Source organism: Zootermopsis nevadensis, unplaced genomic scaffold (assembly GCF_977971745.1).
Source record: "Zootermopsis nevadensis isolate Lab colony 2312 unplaced genomic scaffold, Znev_1.0 Znev_ptg000025l, whole genome shotgun sequence".
NCBI lineage: Eukaryota > Metazoa > Arthropoda > Insecta > Blattodea > Termopsidae > Zootermopsis > Zootermopsis nevadensis.
This window is the reverse complement of record NW_028259157.1, coordinates 6,013,817-6,032,523: the sequence shown is the minus strand read 5'-3', so window position 1 is coordinate 6,032,523 and position 18,707 is coordinate 6,013,817. Positions and strand designations below refer to the sequence as shown.

Here is an 18,707-nt window from a genome sequence, read left to right as displayed (position 1 = left end):
AGTACATTGCAAGAAAGCAATATTCCTGATGAGTGCAGTTTTTGTTATTATATTTAGAGATATATACAGTTTGTCAAATTAGAATACAATTGTGTTAAAGAATAACATTTCTGAGATCACATCCTACTGTAAGCAAATTTAATTACATTTTTGTTCAAGGTTACACAATAAGACTAATTGTTTCTTTTGTACACCAATGCTGCCTGTCATAGCACAAGCGTACTCGTGAGATTTGAACTCTACGTACTCACATAATCAGTCCAAATTGCCAAAAATTACCGACATCACATGAACTACACCCCGACTGATTCCGAAGGAGGTTCAACGTAATTTGTGATATTCTTCGTGGCTAACGTGTATTTGTTCACGTTACTACTCCATTGTTAATAGATGCCCTGCATATCAGTTCCATACCACAAGAGATAACCACAGATGAACAATTACTGCATCAGATAACAATTCCTCGCTTGCAACGAACACATCCAGTCCATGGTAACTGGATGTCACAGATTGAAAAGGCGGCCCATTAAAGTAACGTCGACTTTATTTTCCTGGGTCGTGATCACAACGATTATATAGACGCAGACTTCCGCCATAGAGTGTCATACATTTTACAGGTTCTAACGCTGTACAGCTATCGTGAAATTCCAGAGGAATTATTGCCGCTATCTTCGTTGAACCATCACAATATGTTGTATTATCTGTGTTCACAATATGCTTTCTTTAGTTTTCTAGATGACTTGAGCATATAACTATAGGTGTACAATATTGTTTTCATTAATCAAAATGTCTCCTGAAAATTAAATTGAATTTTACACTTTTGTGTTGTACACTTCACAGCGACAAACATTTAAGCTCAATTTTATGGTAGAGATATTTATCGTGTTGGTAGTATTTGTCTATAAACAAGTGAAAGTCGGTTGACGTGGACAGTGGTTTGATGTGGAGTGTATTAGTTTGTGTAAAATTCACGCGCTTTAACTGTGTGCATTTAATTTTGGGACCATGTTAACCAAATTTGAAACGAAGTCGGCCCGTGTGAAAGGACTGTCATTTCACCCTAAACGTCCATGGGTTCTGGCAAGGTATGGTACTAAGTTCTATTTTATTCTGTTCTGTCATTTGTTGGCACCATTCTAATTTACGAAAATGCAATTTCGGTGCATTGGATTGCATACCATATTTCATACTATTTCGAACTAACTCCATGGAGCCTGGTCTTGTAGAATCTAATGGTAACTGCTCAGCGAGCCCAGATTTGCAGTATTAAATTAATACTTAAGTAGGAAAGATACCTGTAGAGCTTTTTCAATAAAATATGATTCCGTCACTTGGTCATAACTATAATCTTCTATAACAACAATCATTGATCATTTTTGATGTAAATACGTCTATACGGAAGGATCATTCGGCAAAAAAGTGAAAGGAGAAAGTGTAAGATCCATGCCAACAATGTGTAAATATGGACCGACAACAATGGTCAGCTTGCGTAAACGTCATCTGTTTACTCGGCATTGTTGTGTTTCATTACTGCCGTCAACAACCTGCTTTCGTTATTACGGAAAGAGCTGAGCTGTGAATCGCTTGTAGAAGAAGTGCGTCGTAGAGTAGATAATTTTGTGCTGGTAAAAAACGTTTTATAATATCACAAGTACTTATCTTATATAATAATTATTACATTACATTGTGCAAAATTCACATGCTTTAATTGTGTGCATTTAATTTTGGGACCATGTTAACCAAATTTGAAATGAAGTTAGCTAGTGTGATAGGACTGTCATTTCACCCTAAACGTCCATGGGTTCTGGCAAGGTATGGTACTAAGTTCTATTTTATTCTGTTCTGTCATTTGTTGGCACCTTTCTAATTTACGAAAATGCAATTTTGGTGCATTGGATTGCAAACCATATTTCATACCATTTCGAACTAACTCCATGGAGCCTGGTCTTGTAGAATATAATGGTAACTGCTCAGCGAGCCAAGATATGCAGTATTAAATTAATACTTAAGTAGGAAAGATACCTGTAGAGCTTTTTCAATAAAATATGATTCCGCCAGTTGGTCATAACTATAATCTTCTATAACAAAAATCATTGATCATTTTTTAAAACTATTAAATGCGTTGGAGATAATAATGGTAAGAAGTCGGATGTTTACTAAACACTTGCTCTGCCTTGTCTCATATCCTTATTTATCATCTAATATTTGCAGTACAAGGTAAGAGAGAAAAGGTGGTCACTCTAACATGGCAGAGAAACAACTTTTCCTTAAATGAATGCTGTTTGTTCATGCTGTTTCAATGCAAGGGTATGTTGTTTCAAATTAAGAGGTTAACATGATCTTGAACATCAAGAAGGAAGAAAGTAGTCTATATTGCTTTTTTTTTTATTTATTTACAAGTTCCAAGAATCCAATAGTGGATATAGAACACGTCACAAACTCAAGTATAAAAACGTAAAATACATACATTAAAAAAATTACATCTAGACAAGCAGCGTACTAAATTCAAGACAATATAATTAGTATTTTTATTACAATAGTTATCCAATTAAGTACTCATCCACAGTGTAAAACGAGTGAGTAATTAAGAAATGCCTTAATGCAACCTTGAACTTTTTAAAATTATTTGAGGTATTCTTAACCTCTGTGGGTAATTTATTAAATATCTTTATACCCGCATAGTGAACTCCTTTCTGATAAATAGTTAAATTGGCTTGGGGTAGATACAAATTTTCTCTCTGTCTAGTATCAATAGTATGAGAGTCAATGTTTGATGGAAAAAGAGTTTTGTTTTGTAATACAAACAATAATAAAGAAAATATATATTGTGATGCCAACGGTAAGATATCTAATTCTTTGAATATATTTCTACACGATACTCTATTGCTACATCCCATCATTGTTCTAATTGCCTTTTTCTGAAGGAGAAAAATAGTGTGACTACTAGATGAATTTCCCCAGAAAATGATGCCATAGCTCATTAAGGAATGAAAGAAAGCATAATAAATTGTCTTTAGTACTGAAATAGACATATATGGTTTCATATTTCTAATTACATAGCAAGCCTTGCTCAATTTTTTAATAAGTAGATCAATATGATTCTTCCAAGTTAATGCACCATCAATCATAATTCCCAAGAATTTAGTACAGAAGATATTATTAATGAATTTATTATTATAACTTATTGTAACAGTATCTGACATTTTTCTCTTAATTTTAAAATTAATATAATGTGTCTTATTAAAGTTTAGTGATAATCTGTTCATTCTAAACCATCTATTTATATTTTCAAATATTGCATGAATGTGTTTATTAAAGTCGTTTGTATTAGAATGAGAAAATAGGATGCTAGTATCATCAGCAAAAATTATAGGTGTAGCAAATTTAGTTATTATACTGGGTAAATCATTTATGTATAAAAGAAACAACAAAGGTCCCAAAGCTTACTTCCATTCATTCATGTCATATGGAATTATTTTCTGGGGAAACTCAACTGACAGCAAAAAAGTATTTTATATTCAAAAAGAATATTAGAATGATGGCAGGCACTAAAGGAATGTTTAAGAAATTTAATATTCTTCCACTATCCCGTGAATTCTTGCTCTCATTATTATCATTTGTATTGGTCAACTTAAAATAGTTCAAACAAACTCACATATTCACAATATAAGTACAAATTACAGATACAACTTTTGTGTGCCAAACACTAAACTCAGTAAATATCAGAAAGGTGTTTTCTGTACTGGAATTAAGCTATTCAGTAATCTTCCCCCTCCACTATAAAAAGTCAGAATCGTGATATAAAAAAATTTAAGCTAACACTAAAAGAGTGTCTCCAATCTCAGTCCCCCATAGAAGAATTTATCTCAACCAGAAATTCTCAGCTCTTATAAATGTACATAAGCAATAGTGATTTTGCTGTTTTATGTAATTATTTTGCTGTAATACTGAAGAGCGAGGTAGAGAGGGCCATAAAGGATATGAGAAGAAGAAAAGCTATGGGAGATGATGAAATCCCATCGGACTTATTGAAAGAACTTGGAGAGAAAGGAGTGAAGGTTCTTACTAGACTCGCTAACAAGATATACACCTCCGGTGAGTGGCCCAAGGACTTTCTGGAAGTAACAATGATTCCATTACAGAAGAAAAATAATTCCAAGAAATGCGGTGATTACAGGACCATAAGCCTAATCTCACATGCGGCGAAGATAATGACTAGAATACTGACTAAAAGACTAGAAAAGAAGATAGAGGAAGTGATGGGAGACGACCAATTTGGATTCAGGAGAGGAAGAGGAACTAGAGATGCCATCAGAGTTATGAGAATAATTTCAGAGAGAGTTCTCGATGTCAAGGAAGAAGTATGTGCCTGCTTCATCGACTGGAAGAAGGCTTTCGATCGAGTAAAATGGAAGAAATTAATGAGGATCCTACAGAGAATTGGAATTGATTGGAGAGATAGAAGACTAATCGAAAACCTGTACATGCAGCAAAAAGTCAAAGTGAGACTGGACTCAGGAGACACCAACAGCGTTGAGATAGGTAGAGGTGTAAGACACTTATCACCAATTCTTTTTAACCTATATGGGGAATGGCTTGCCAAGGAAGCTCTGGAGGGAACAGGAGACTTCAAAATTGGAGGAAGAGTGATAACGACTGTAAAGTATGCAGACGACTTAGTAGTATTGGCGAAGGAAGAGGAGGAATTACAGAACATGATGGACAAGTTAGTGGAAACAGGTAGAGAGTATGGAATGGAAATCAACATTGAAAAATCAAAGGTAATGAGGATAGCACTGAGAGCAGAACCATTGAACGTTGTAATTGGAAACCAACAGCTGGAGAATGTGGAGCATTTCAAGTACTTGGGAAGCATAATCACGACGGACGCTCTGTGCACCAAGGAAGTAAAAGCAAGGATAGCCATGGCCAAGGCACCTTTCGTCAAGAAGAGGATACTTCTCACTAGCAAGTTGGGCTTGGAGATGAAGAAGAAACTAGTGAAGTGTTACGTATGGAGTGTCGCGCTATATGGAGCAGAGACTTGGACACTCAGGAAGAAGGAACAGAAATACCTGGAGAGTTTTGAAATGTGGTGTTGGAGAAGAATAGAGAAGATCAGGTGGACGGATCGAGTGACCAACGAAGAAGTATTGAGGAGAGTCAACGAGCAAAGAAATATTCTGCAGGCGATTACACGAAGGAAAGCTACGTAACTGGCTGGGACATACTATGAGAAGGAATGGATTACTGAGTGATATCACCGAAGGCCAGGTTGAAGGAAAGCGAGGACTGGGAAGAAGACTGACACAGCTAACCGACGATCTTAAACAAGGAAAGAAGATGAAGTTCCAGGAATTAAAACAAGAAGCTGAGAATAGGGAAAACTGGAGAGCTCGTTTTGGGCAGAGCAATGGACCTGTCGTAAGACAGAACACTGAATAATAATAATAATAATAATAATACTATAGTTTACTGTAAATTACCGTCATGACTGTGTAATTTATATTTGTATTAGAAACAAGTTTTGTATTTGTGCTATGACATGTTCAACATCCTTTGATTGAACCTATGAAGGATCTATGAAATATAAGTAAATTCTATTCTATATAGAAGGAAGTGGGTTTGGCCCATTTGAAGGAATTTTCCTGGAATTCATCTTAAGGGACAGGAAAACAGTGAAAAGCCTTCAAAGTAGTTCCTCATTCAAGATTTTTAAAGGATGCTGTTGGTAACCATGTGTCAAATTATATTGTGCATTGGGAAGGCAAAGAACATTTCAGATAATTTTTTGAGGGTAATGATTTTAGCATGTTTTGCTGAAGATGTACGTATTGCGAGTAGTTGGCACTTTTCTATGGGTGCGAAACATGGTCTCTCACTCAGAGGGAGGAACACAGATTGCAGGTGTTTGAGAATAGGGTGTTGAGGAGGATATGTGGGCCTAAGAGAGAAGACGATGGGGCATGGAGAAAACTGGTGAGCTTAAAAATCTGTACTCCTCCCCCAATATTATCAGGGTGATTAAGTTGAGAAGAATGAGATGGGCGGGGCATGTAGCGCGTATGGATAGGACAAGAGGTGTGCACCGGGTATTGGTTGGGAAGCCTGAATAGAAAAGACCCTGGGGAGACCTACACGTAGATGGGAGGATAATATCAGGCCTGATCTATGGGAGATAGGAGTTGAAGGCGATTGGATTTTGTTGGCCCAGGACAGGGTCCGATGGAGGGCTTTGGTTAATTCGGTGATGAACCTTCGGGTTTGGTAAGCCATCTAGTTAGTTAGTTAGTTGGCACTTTTCTGTAGTGTGGTGATAGTATTGCAAAAATCTTACCAGATTGTACATTTACAGCAGTTTACAAAGTTGCTTATAGATGGCATACCTGGTGTTTCAAACATTGACTGCCATCTACATAAAGGTGTGTGTACTATAAGCATTTACTACTGTATAATACAGATTCAAACATAATTTTGTGTGTGTTTTATAATGAGCGATTAACATAATTTAAACAGCTGAAGAAAATTAAATTTATTTTTTGCAACCATTCTTATGAGACATGTTAGCTCTGTCAGTAAAGTAAATAGTTACAGAGAAAATAACCAGTGTTTAATTCCTTGCAGAAGAAAGAAGATTTACCACATATTCCTAATGATTTATTGTGTACCCTTCTGTTGTTACTTACATTCTTTGAGGGCTATGTATGTGTATTTTTGTGTGTGTGAGTGTGTAAACTTCCAGTGTTGGATATTTATGCAAATGAAGAATTTATAGTTTCTCATTATTTATTTAATGACATTGTGTCAGTTGCATGGTTTACATAGCATCAGATGAAGAAATGGCAGGGTGTTCATGAATGGTGACTTCAGAATGACTTATATTTATTGTGTGATTCATTTTATGGCACTCAGTAGCTTGGAGTGTATAGCATCGAATAATAGGACGATTAATGAATGATAAGTTAGATATGATAGGGAAAGAAGCAGGTGTGGCTTAATTTAAGTTACTATCCCAGCATTTTCCTGGAGGGAGAGGAAAATTATGGTCTATTTTGAGGTTGCCTGAAGGAAAGCAGAAATTCAATTAACCAATATGGCTGGTGCCACCATTAAGATTTGGTGTGGGTGTCTGGGAAGAATAAAGGAGTTAACTATCAAGTGCTCAATAGGAACTTTTGTACAAAGGTAATATCACAAAACTATTCAACATAGGAGATACACATTAAGTGAATTAGTTGTGGTGTGAGAAGATAGTAAAGAAACCTGAAGGATAAAATTAATCCTCATTCATTTCAGTTATGTTATTTTGTGAGAGCTTCAGAAAAGTGTTCTGATATATTTGCTCTGCAACAATCTAGTATTACAAAGCCACATCATCGAAAATTAATTGACATTGCTAAAAGCTTTAATACTGCATAAATATGATGTGATTGGTAGATTTCAGGTTGTCATAGGAGTGAGTGTGAAGATTACTGTCTTCTGGGATGTTGTACCATTTCTTAGAAACAGATCAACGTTTCAGAGGCAGTGAGCATATCTGAAATGTTGGTCCGTTTCTAACAGGCTACATGGTGCACCTTACCAGAAGACAGTCATCTTCAACATATAAGGCAAATTCTTTGGCCAGAAATACCAGTTTCAAGGGACATAACAGTATAGGTAGACTTAGACATATTTTAATATTTTTATTTTGCTTTAACACAAAACTAAATATGTAAGTGTGTTTGATATCTGAACCATATTTATGTTCTGGTTCTGAATTACATTATTTTCTTTATATATTTTTAACATTTAGCATTCATTGAACTCAAGCCAGCAGTTTTATAGAGAACTGGAGTTCCATCATTGTAACTGTGTTTTTCTCTTGACAAGAAACTTACAGCAATCTGAAAATAATTATGCCTTCACCTGATATGTCCAAATTGTATTTCTGTAATGTATTTTTGAGACAATTAAGATATAACTTACATAATTTTATTAATAATGTTATTCTTGTATCTGCAAATTTATGAGAGATTATTATTTGTAAAGGATGACACTAGTTTACAGAGGTTCTTACAATATCTGTAGTATCCTTTATTTACAGGGATAAAGTCTGACAGGTGTTAAATCACACTTGTATTCAAGACTGTCATACCCTAAAATTTTTTACTATGTTTTAAATACACAGTTTTTTGTACCCAGTATGTGTGCAGAGATTTGTATTGCATTATCTACATAGTGCATAGCCCCACATTGGACACCAAAAAATATATTGGTTTCACTTGCTTCTTTGTAAAAGAAGAAACTTTATTGCTAGAATAGTCATTCAGGAAGGATGTACATAGCAAGATATGAAAAACTACTTGGAACTGCAGGGCTGTTACAAGGACCTGGAAGCATCCAGATTCCAGGTCTTTGAGAATATGTTCAGAATAAAAATGGTCATTTATAGAGATGAAGTCCATGTTGTGTTGTAATGTTACCGTTCCAGATGTATTTAAATTTACAGAAAAATAAATGTGGCAGGAAGAAAGAATGAATAAAAGATAGAAAAAGCAAGAAAGGAAAACAAAGTAAGAAGTAAATAGTGTATTTCTTAAATTATAAGACACTTTTCTCTTTGCATTTAAAAATTTCTGAATTTGGGGTGCATCATACATTTTATGGCATTTTGAGACATTTTAGAGTTGTACATGTTTTATATTGTAAACCATTCAAAGGGATATGAACACACATTTTATAGACAGGCTACTTCTGATGTCTGAATGATTATCTCATGTCTGATGCCGTTAATTTATTCCCCTGTTGTTGAACTGACTCAAGGCGCATTCTAGTTCAACTGATTTTAAAATGAATATTGAAATACAAGTAAATATTTTGGAATACGTTCAATTTATAATTCAGACACTTAAGAATCAGACAGAAATGAAACTGAGTGAAACAAGTAATACATTCATATATGCATACACATGTGCAAAGTTTTAAACAGATGTTAGTTCCCTATTTGTTTTTAGTTTTTATTCATCTTGAGTCTCACAATATTTGGAGACATGTAGGACTTCATTTCTATCTTAACCTCTGCAAGACAGTCAAAAGGCTAGATATTGAATTTGATTTTAAAAAAAGCGTTACAAATTCAAGAACGCGTCTCGTCTTGTCTTACAAGTAAATAGTAATTAGTCAGTGCTTTAAAAAAGACTGAAAGGAACTGTGTTGTTGAAGATGGCTGTCTTCTGGTTTGTTGTGCTGTGTACTCATGTAGAAGTTGACTGATGTTTTAAATGTGCCTCACTGATGATGGAGTCTGTAAGCACGTTTGAAACGTCGGTAAAATTGCACCAGACTACACAGTGCATCAACCCAAAAGACAGCCATCTTCATACTCACTGCTCTGAGAACCTGAAAGCTCAACTATGTTGTTGTTAAGATTTCAGTTATTGTGAGAAATGTTTCTTTAATAAACAAGTACGTATTTATGTAGGATGTACTTGGTTATATTTCTTAATTTTTAATGACAAATATTAAAGCAGTAGTAGCATGCCTGCCTCTCAGTGCTACTAGTAAAAAAATTATACAACTTACATATGTTTTAAGTTTATAACATTAATACATTTCTGAAAGCCTTTAGTGTGTTAATTAAAGTATTGAAAGTTTTAATCATTAATCCTTAGGAAAGAAATATTGTAGTTCTGTTTTCTACTAATCTTAAATGATGTAGACAGGAATTTTATTTAAATTCTCATGACATTCCATTCGGAGCAGAAATGTGTGGTGTCATGGAGAACCTACATCTTTCCTAATGACATACAATTTAATGGGTTTTTTTTTCATGTTCCATATTCAGTTTTATTGGGGAGTGTGTTCAAGCGCTGGTTGTTTCCATTATCTCATCAGATGCTAAGGTGGTTGTATTTAAATCTGATATTTCATTTGTTTCTTCAGCTGTTATTTCATTGCTTGTGGATGATTCTGGGTTCGAAGTAGTAGGAGCAGGCGTGGTAGTTGTCGTAGTGGTAGTGGTGGTAGTTGAAGTTCCTTCAGAAGTAGATTGTGGTGTAGTTTGTGGTGCACTTGTGGCATTCTGGGATTCTCCAGCTGATGAATCAGGAGGTGGTGATATTACAGTGTCACCATGAATCATGCTTTCTTGTGCTTCCTCAGCATTCTCAGAGGCATCCTTGACAGAATTGGCAATTTCATTGGTTATACTGTATCCAAAGGAAGAAATAAGGTTTTGAAGTGGAAGGTCTTGTCCTATGAAAGGGGATGTATGAGCAGGATAGAGTTGAATATGATAGTGGGAAGAGATGGGCTCATTTGAGGTAGAGGTATTAATAGATGGTGCTGTTGTAGAATTGTTTGTAGCATTTGAATTTAACGATCGACCAGTAGGTTGTTCTACCTCAGGTGGTAGGATTCTTTGGAAAAGTTTTATGGATTTTTGCAGAAGTTGGTTGGCCTGTGGACCTGTCACAAATACCACTTCACTTTTTCCTCCTCCCTCATATTCAGTCTGGTAGGAGTAGCCACTGTAGGTATCATCTGGAGAGGTGTATATGTTTCTTGCCAAAGGTGCTGGAGTAGCAGCAACAGTTTCTGGTGCTGTGTATACTGTGTATGTAAAAAGGGGTGGTGCTTGGTATGATTGAGGAATCACACTTGGATAAAATGGCCCAGTAGCTGCAGGATAACCAAAGTAGCCAGGAAATACAGCCCACGTTGGTACCAGAAGTGTTGCACACAGCAATTCCTGCCAACAGAAAAGTACGCATGTTACATTTCATTCTTAGAATAAATAGAATGCCTGACTTGGGTTAAATTTCATTTAATCTCTTAGGGATTGAGTCTAGGGCTAACAACTCTTTACCATACAATGATCTGAAGCTTTTATGGCGATTAAATATAATGAATTCTCAGGATACCAGCCGTGTCGGGTGTACCCTGAGGACGAGGACGAAGTTGGTTCTTGAAACGTCGGTGTTTTCTCCATTAAACCGCCTGACATGGCTGGTAGCTTGAGAAGAATTCATCACAACCCTTTACTATTCATCGTTACTATGAAAATTTAAGCAGCTTAGAGTTTGGTGGGGTTTTTGTGTGATCCAGGTGACAATTGAAGCACGTCAAAATTGGCACTCGGAAGTTTTTACCGTAGTTTCAGAGAAATGTCACATCCATTGGCTGCCTTCTGTCTGTATAATCCACACACATACCTAGTTTGACTGAATTTTATCCTGAATGTGGGTGCGATAAGTACCTCCGAAACGTCGATATTTACCTACAGGATTACACAGCTTCACAATATTTTAGACCACAATTCACAGACTTGTACCAATATGCTTTTATGATAATGTAGGCTTATAGTTTATTTTGTTGAATTTTGACGGAACGTACGTATAAATGTTAACAAAATCTAGAACTGTGTATGACTTCTCGTGAGACATCTTGTATTTGTAGCATGGAAACGGTATAATGCGTTAGGCTTATTCAGGTAATTTTGTCGTTGACCAATTTATTTTGATCGCTAGGAATTATATTAGTTTCCATTTATGCGCATTATGACTTATTTCAAAAATAAAAGTCTAACATCCAAACGAGTTCCGCCTGAGACTTCAATTCTCTACTTTTTCCAGGCCTGGGGCCACATATACCATTACCTGCCGACTCGCTGGTCGCAAGGTTATAAATAAGTAAATATAAATAGTGTGTTAAAATGCTATTAACACAGGCTTTTAGTCAGTAATTATCCTCAACATAACCAGTTATTAGTAAGATATTTAACACTCCTTTGCTTGAGTAATCTTCCAGTGTCAGGTTCATTTTCAGTTCGTGGAATTCGCGTCTCTCCAAGTGCTGATCCTAGTTCATGATTGCACCTTTATGAAGCAGGAGCTCATCAAAATAACATTTAAATAATTAGTCTGTATCTCAAAGAAAACACAATACATCTCTATTACATTAATGTTGTTTAATGTTGTTTATGAAAATAATGGCTGTTTAATCTGAGAATAATAGGAAACACTGATTGTTAAAGCAGGTGGTACACATAGTCATCACTGGGGTTTAAAAAGTTGACTTCTTCAAGGTGTGGGTTGCTCATGGGAAACTGTTCTGCCAAATACTGACGATGTTAACTGAGAAATGTTTTCTGGTATCATTATATCTATTTTTCGTCGTGCAGGGTGAGACACTATTATAGAAAAATATACGCGGGTTGAAAATCGCTGGCATAAAAGCTTGTGGAGTGGCCACAGGGAAAGCAAAGTTCTTTTGATCTGGTTTGCGTGAAGCAGTAATTGTATTCCCATAGCAACGAAGAGAGGTCGTTGAAGCATGATCAACCTCACCATTATCCATGATGATTTAAATAAAAAGGGTCAATTGGTGCTGTAAATGTCACTACAAAAAAGCCCCAGACCGTCAAGAACGACCTTCCATAGTCATTAACGGGTTCCACCAGACAAAATTGCCTGTTTGGTCAAGGCCAGGAGAACTGTCAGAGTCCGGTTTGTGAATCTGGTCCGTATGCCACACCCTTTGGACACGCCCAGAATTGTTGCCCAACAATGTGGTCCTCACCCACCCCCATACAGGGCCACAACTTGCTGATGTAAATATGTCAAATTTACTGATAACGAGGCAGCTTTATGTCAGTACCTTTGAGCATTTGGCCGACCATTCGCGGAAACTATGCAAATATTTACGGAAGGCGACTTCTTTTCTTCTTATTTTCTGCTTATTTGAAATGCAGAAACAGATCGTGGGTGTCTGTTGGAATATAGTTGTTCTTCTCTGAATGTATTTAGTGGTTTCTTTCGTAATTTATCCGTCGTCTGTTCTTTTTGTCTTAAAAATCTGAAAACCTTTACAAGTTATTTTTAAGGTTTTAAGAAATTTCAAGACAGACGCTGGATACATTTCTGAACAAAATAAATAATATTTATTCGTATTATAATATCGATTGTTCGAAATATAGAAACGATCTGTGTTGTATTCTGATTTTACCCCTCTTTATGTCGATACCTAGCATCGAGATAAACAGGGCCGTCGTTGTCGTCGTAGGCCATTGGTGACCGAAGATGCCTTTCATTGTACGGACTCCATACTTGTAACCTTTTAACAGGGGATCGGAATAGCTGAGTCAGTGTAGTGATTGGGCTACTGGCTGGACAGCCGACGTTTCAGACTTACGTACTGCTTCCATCACCCACCGACGAGTGGACACAGATCGCCGTGATGAAGGCAGCAAGCATCTCTGAAACGTCGGTAAACTACCAGACTACACGGCTGAGTAACCCAGACGATAGCCATCTTTATGTATTGTACACTGATAACTCGTGTGTGTTCAGTGTAAAGTTTAGAATGCACAGTGCTTAACCCCATTTCTCATGTACGCCCACATGACGCGTAGTTTAAACACAATGACTAGTTTTTAAATTTATTCTTAAACAATTTTCTGAATAGGTCTGTGTGAATGTCTCTTGGGTTTGGAGACATATTTCATTTTAAAAGTGAGAATGTGTCTCTTGCCTCAATTGCTTCGTCCTAGTTCTGCCTTGCGTCATTCTGGATATAATCTGAGGAAACTGTAATTTTTATACAAATATTAGGCTAATGTGGCTTTTATTGTTCGTGTGTTGAGGCACCGAAATGCCAATTTGTGATCAAGCGCTGTCATAAACGCCGCTGTTATGTGTTGTTTGATCAGCAGAAAAATGAACACAGAATATCTTAAGTAGCTTTTGAACTCTGTTGAGATTTCGATTCATTTTCAAGCCTGCTTTATAAGCTAGGTTACGGCACAGAATTTGATGGGACGAGGACGTATGAAAGTGAACACTTTGACAAGGTAGGAAATTTTTAAAATAAAACTAGAGCAGTACTAAATGTTAAAAACGTAATATTACAAATATGCTGCAACTTGTTTTTTTACGATAGTTAAGCAACTTCATTGCTTCATTCGTAGCGTGTGGATAAACCTGCTACATCGCTAATCCGCCCTGAAGTGCGGTAACATTCTTAGAAATGAATAGTGTTAGTATAATGTTGAAGGAGAGTCATTTAGAGATCTTGGAGCGGTGATCTACATTGTACCTTAACTCGTATGGTGGCAGAATCGATTAGAGCACTGACAAAACATGCATGAGAGTGTCGGTTAGATCGATTATCGATATCTCTGTCATTTGTAATTTAACGACTTTAATAAAAATCTGTTACACTCGAAGTTATTCAGCGGGGATTTGAAAGGGGCCATATGGCACCTAGACAAACGCCCGGGGTCTCAACCTTTACAGACCTGGGGCCACATTCATAATCGTGGGCCGCAATGATGTAACTGTATTGAAATTTATTAAAATTCTAGTAAATTAGGCCTGTTACTGCAAAGAGACTCACATATTATTCAGCAATTCTCTGTAATATTAGAATCAACGGTTTGTGATAAAACTACTTTTGCTTCAGTACTACGGCTTATTTTGGAATATTTTGCGTGGAAGACCGTCTTCAAATGTGTTTTCAATTTGCAACAATGTGCCTTGTCACATAATACACAGAGAAGAGGCGTAAATAACCGTGTTGAAGCGTCTCTAAACCCATTATTAGCAGAACAGACGTACGGCGTCCAATCTGGTTTCGTAATCATTCACAGTTATTGTCTGGAACTTTATTGTACTTCACAGTTTGACAGTTTGCTGGTAAAGGGCTTGCGGATTAAATGCCAGTTGGGGATCTGGTTTGGATTTTGATAATAACTGAACACCTGGTGACACTTTTTATTGTTTTAGGTTAGGAAACTTGTTTAACGTGCCCGACATTTGTTTAAACCATGTGTAAGATTCAGTTGCCACTCGTTCTTCTGTCACTGCCGACCATTTCGTAATTTTTTATCGTTCAATAACATTGACAGTTAAAAGAAAGTTCATATATTAGGAATTACCAGAATTTATACTATAACAGTCAGTGTACGTAAGATATATATTCTGTTCGCTCTTAAGTGTCTGGGCATTGAGGCTTTTACCTTTGTGTTGATGTATAATTTTATAATTTAACGACTGAGTGAGTAACAAGGGTTAACGCTGTCGTTTCGGTAACAAATGAAGAGACTTCCTGTTGATTGTTTAGTGAGGCTTACATTGGTTGCATGTGAAATGTCACGTAGATCGAAGACGAATGCCAGTCTTGTATTTCAGCTATTGTGTGTCTGAAGGAAGGGTTTTGTGTTTTATAGACAAGGAGTTTAAACGAAGTGCAGATTCATAGTTTCGAAACGCATACACTTCGATTTCGATTAGTTTAATGTAATCGGTTTTGTAATACTTTGTCGATCTTAGTCGTTTGGGTTGTGACGCCGTATTGTCGTACTACTATTGGTCTATTCCGTCTTAAAAAGAATCTTGTTTGCCTTTTTCTTATGTCCGCAGTTCTTTATTTGTAACAGCAGTAGCATGGATAATGTTTCTTCCCCCAGCCTTGATATTGTTCGTACCAATTATTTGTTCCGACTTAACCATTTCCCGTGTAGGTTATATCTGCTGATCTTAGGAACTTCATCTCAGCTGATTTTGTCACTTATCGGATTGGTTTATGACTTTTGTTTTTTCGACTTGATTAAAAAGTGAATTTGAAAGTAATAAAGGCTTTGAATATTTTTATTGCATCCGTAGGTACAAAGATAACATGCAATAAAAAGATGCGGTAATTTTTTTTATTATGCCGTGATTTTGCAGCGAAATGGAATTCATGTAAACTAAGTCGATGTTTCTCCGCTTGACGTCGTTCGGAAATGCAATGATTCTATTCTAAAGTGACAAATATGTTGGACATATTTAAAATAATATTATTATGAATGGTTATACGACACGTCTAGTCGGAACTGAGATTTTCAGAATTTCCTGCCAAAGCCATAATTTTAAACTGACCAACAAACCACACAATTACATGGTGTAGAGTTCTTGATAAAACATTTATAGTCACTCAGCTGGTCCATAAATTCCATGGTTTTATGTATTCCGAAGGTTTATTGGCGTGTCCCCAGAAACGCCATCAGCCATATCCTGAGCCACTTTAATTCGGTTGAAAGCCTCACATCTCATTCCTCTAAGGTTCTTTAGAATATTATCACATCTACGTCTGGGTCTCGAAAGCGATCTCCTTATTGAGATTTTCGGGCTGACATAATAAATCATTTATCAATTCCCCATACGTGCAACATGTTCTGCCCATCTCATCCTCCTCCATTTAATCATATTAACAATATCAGGCGAAGATCAGGTATAAATTATGAAACTATTCGTCTTGCACTTTTCTTTATATGCCTATTTGCTGTTTATTGTGTAGTTAGGTATTTTATTATTTAGTGTTCTGTCTGACGACAGTTCCATATGAACAGGATCCTTCCATCCTTTTCTCGGACTGGGACCTGTTCATATACGTTCTTGGCAGATGATCCAGAAGTGGTTTGCCATTGCCTTCTTCTGTGTGTGAATAGAGTAATTGTTGGGATGCCACGGAGAAACCGGGGAAGCCCCCGGAGGAAAACTCCGTGTTGCCTAGACCACGGCCTTGCCCAACACAAGTTATAAATTCGGACACCGCCGGGAATCGAACCCGAGACCCCGGGATTACAAGGCCAGCGTTCTAACCACCGTGGCGTGTAGTTAGGTACACCACTGAAAATCAACATTCCTCTGCCCACTGCTTAAGAAACATTTAGTTAAATTGTGGTACTTACAAAACTAAAGACTCCCATGTTGATACGGAGTATTTGTTGACAGTTAAAATCCACACAAAAATATCGATACAACACCCTCACTCGATCACTGGGGTAGTCGATAGTAAGAATGAGCCGTCACCGTGTAATCATAACAACTGTAAGAAGAAATCATATTCCCGGGGCTTATATGTTTGGAGGGGCGTCATGACATACCCCCACCTAAACCGTCTTTTCCCTGTAATTGATGACCTGTATCTGGAACAGCCCATGGCTTCCGATCTTCCTACAGAGCGGTTATTCCTATTTGTGGGCGTTACTTTGCGAAATACAAGACGTTTTTATGGACTTGCTTTGATCTTTCCGCAGGTTGAATAGGTTGGTGTGGCGTGAGTTCCCTGTTCGAATCTCGGCCACCCAACGTCGTGGTCAAATGGTTAGCACTTCAGGTTTGTGTTCAGGAAATCCCGGTTTGACATGTTGACTGGCTTCGGAAAATTCTGGTGAAAAGATACACATGAACTCTAATTTGTCATTCGCATTTATCCTACCATTGAACACGAAATAGATCATAATTTGTACAGATGAACAAGCGTCTTTAAATAACGTAAAAATGTCTTGCCGGTTTTATGTCGACCGGTGTAATTCATAGAAATAAGTTTCGACCCCCGCCTTCGAAACCTTACCTACTCAGCGCTCCCGTATCATTTGACGTTGTGTAACCCCTGCAGGTGAAACAGCATAATGCAATCTCCTGATAATTAATGTTTTGTGAGTAATTTAAAAAGATCTGTGTTAATGCCTGTGATCTGATTAATGTAACCAAGCGCTGGAGTATTTCATTTCTCACGTTGCCCTTTGCATAAAGAAAATACAAGCGACGTTTCGAATATTGCCTCTGCCCGTTAGTTTAGCTGTCTTTCGATGTGTTTTGTGTGACGCTTCTAATCCTGTATTAATTGCGTTTAAATTCAGTGTCGAAGGTGTGGTTAATAAAATGGCAAATCAACAAATCTGTGAGATAAATTTATTGGCTTGGTTAGTGAATAAAAAAAAAAGTAAATTCCCTTCATATATAACCTGGCAGCCGACGAGTCTGTAGGAAGAGAATGTCACCCCATTTTAAATGTTGAGATCTCCTGCGTTTCATGAGGATCGTATCACTAAGTGTACTCCACCGGAGGAGGTCAGATATTGTCTGTAGACTGTAAAAGTTGTTATGTGTGTGTAGTCATCATGCCACGAAGGAACATGGAAGTTAAGGAAACCTCCACTCATTCTTAACCTGGGAACTAGATTGACATGGTTAGGTCATGCTTTGCCTGTTTTAACCCTACGTGAAGATGTCACAGTAGCCATTGGCTGGATGGACTCGGCAGCGAAGAGGGAATCGAACCTCGGTAGTTTGGTCTGTAACTGATTACTTCATTCTCTACCCATTGGACTGTGTGTATAAAATGGACGGTTATTACCGTGTTATCGTTCATTCCACTGGGTTAGACGTGTGAGATCAAATCGAATAGTAAGTATTTTATGTCCGAGGTGTTCAAAAGCGAAGCATCTGTCGAAAGACATTCGGTATCACATTTTAGAAAGTTTGACAATATAGACACTCTGTGTTAGTAGCCACCCCATTGTGTTGCGCCATTTTTCCTTCTTAGTGTGGTTCTCTTTGAATAACACCTGGATCACCTGAATGTTGTTTAAAGGGCGGAGCTGCAAGCAAGTCCAACTCACGAAGAGTGATTTATATCTGGTCTCTTACAGCCACTGCCAAGCGTAACTGGAACGGGAAAGTGTTGTCATGTCGGACGGAAGTCGTGTTTTGCGTAGGAACTTCATACCGAATCTTGCTTGAAAAGCTGACTGTTTGGTATACTCTGCAGGTCAAGAAACTGTTCACAGAAACCCGCCATATTACCTTACCCTGACTAGCTTGGTCCATTCCCGCCGTTCCCACCGTCTTCCTCTAACATCAATTTTGATATTCATCTTCCACATGCTCCTAGGTATTTCT

The 18,707-nt window shown here is 37.2% G+C and overlaps 2 protein-coding genes and 1 long non-coding RNA gene across 6 annotated transcripts in view; 1 reads left to right on the top strand and 2 right to left on the bottom strand.

The window, feature by feature from the left end:
* Positions 1-22: 22 nt before the first annotated feature.
* LOC110828887 (uncharacterized) lies at positions 23-1,624 on the bottom strand. The gene is made up of 2 exons (XR_002542794.2): positions 1,296-1,624; positions 23-793 (listed from the first exon to the last, which is right to left on the bottom strand). It is a non-coding gene; the product is annotated as an uncharacterized LOC110828887 (long non-coding RNA).
* Positions 791-18,707, top strand: part of alphaCOP (coatomer subunit alpha) — a 46,176-nt gene continuing 28,259 nt past the window's right edge. For 2 of the 4 annotated variants that reach the window (XM_022062021.2, XM_022062019.2), the window contains exon 1: positions 791-1,085. In XM_022062021.2, the coding sequence (XP_021917713.1) occupies positions 1,006-1,085 (80 nt within the window). In that variant the 5' untranslated portion in view covers positions 791-1,005. Of the gene's footprint in view, positions 1,086-1,687; positions 1,813-18,707 lie in introns of those variants that run through there. The other 2 variants (XM_087355879.1, XM_022062020.2) reach the window with 1 other exon arrangement.
* LOC110828885 (uncharacterized) lies at positions 7,671-16,836 on the bottom strand. The gene is made up of 2 exons (XM_022062023.2): positions 16,712-16,836; positions 7,671-10,732 (listed from the first exon to the last, which is right to left on the bottom strand). The coding sequence occupies exons 1-2, from the start codon at positions 16,727-16,729 to the stop codon at positions 9,845-9,847; spliced, it is 906 nt and encodes a 301-aa protein (XP_021917715.1). The 5' UTR covers positions 16,730-16,836; the 3' UTR covers positions 7,671-9,844.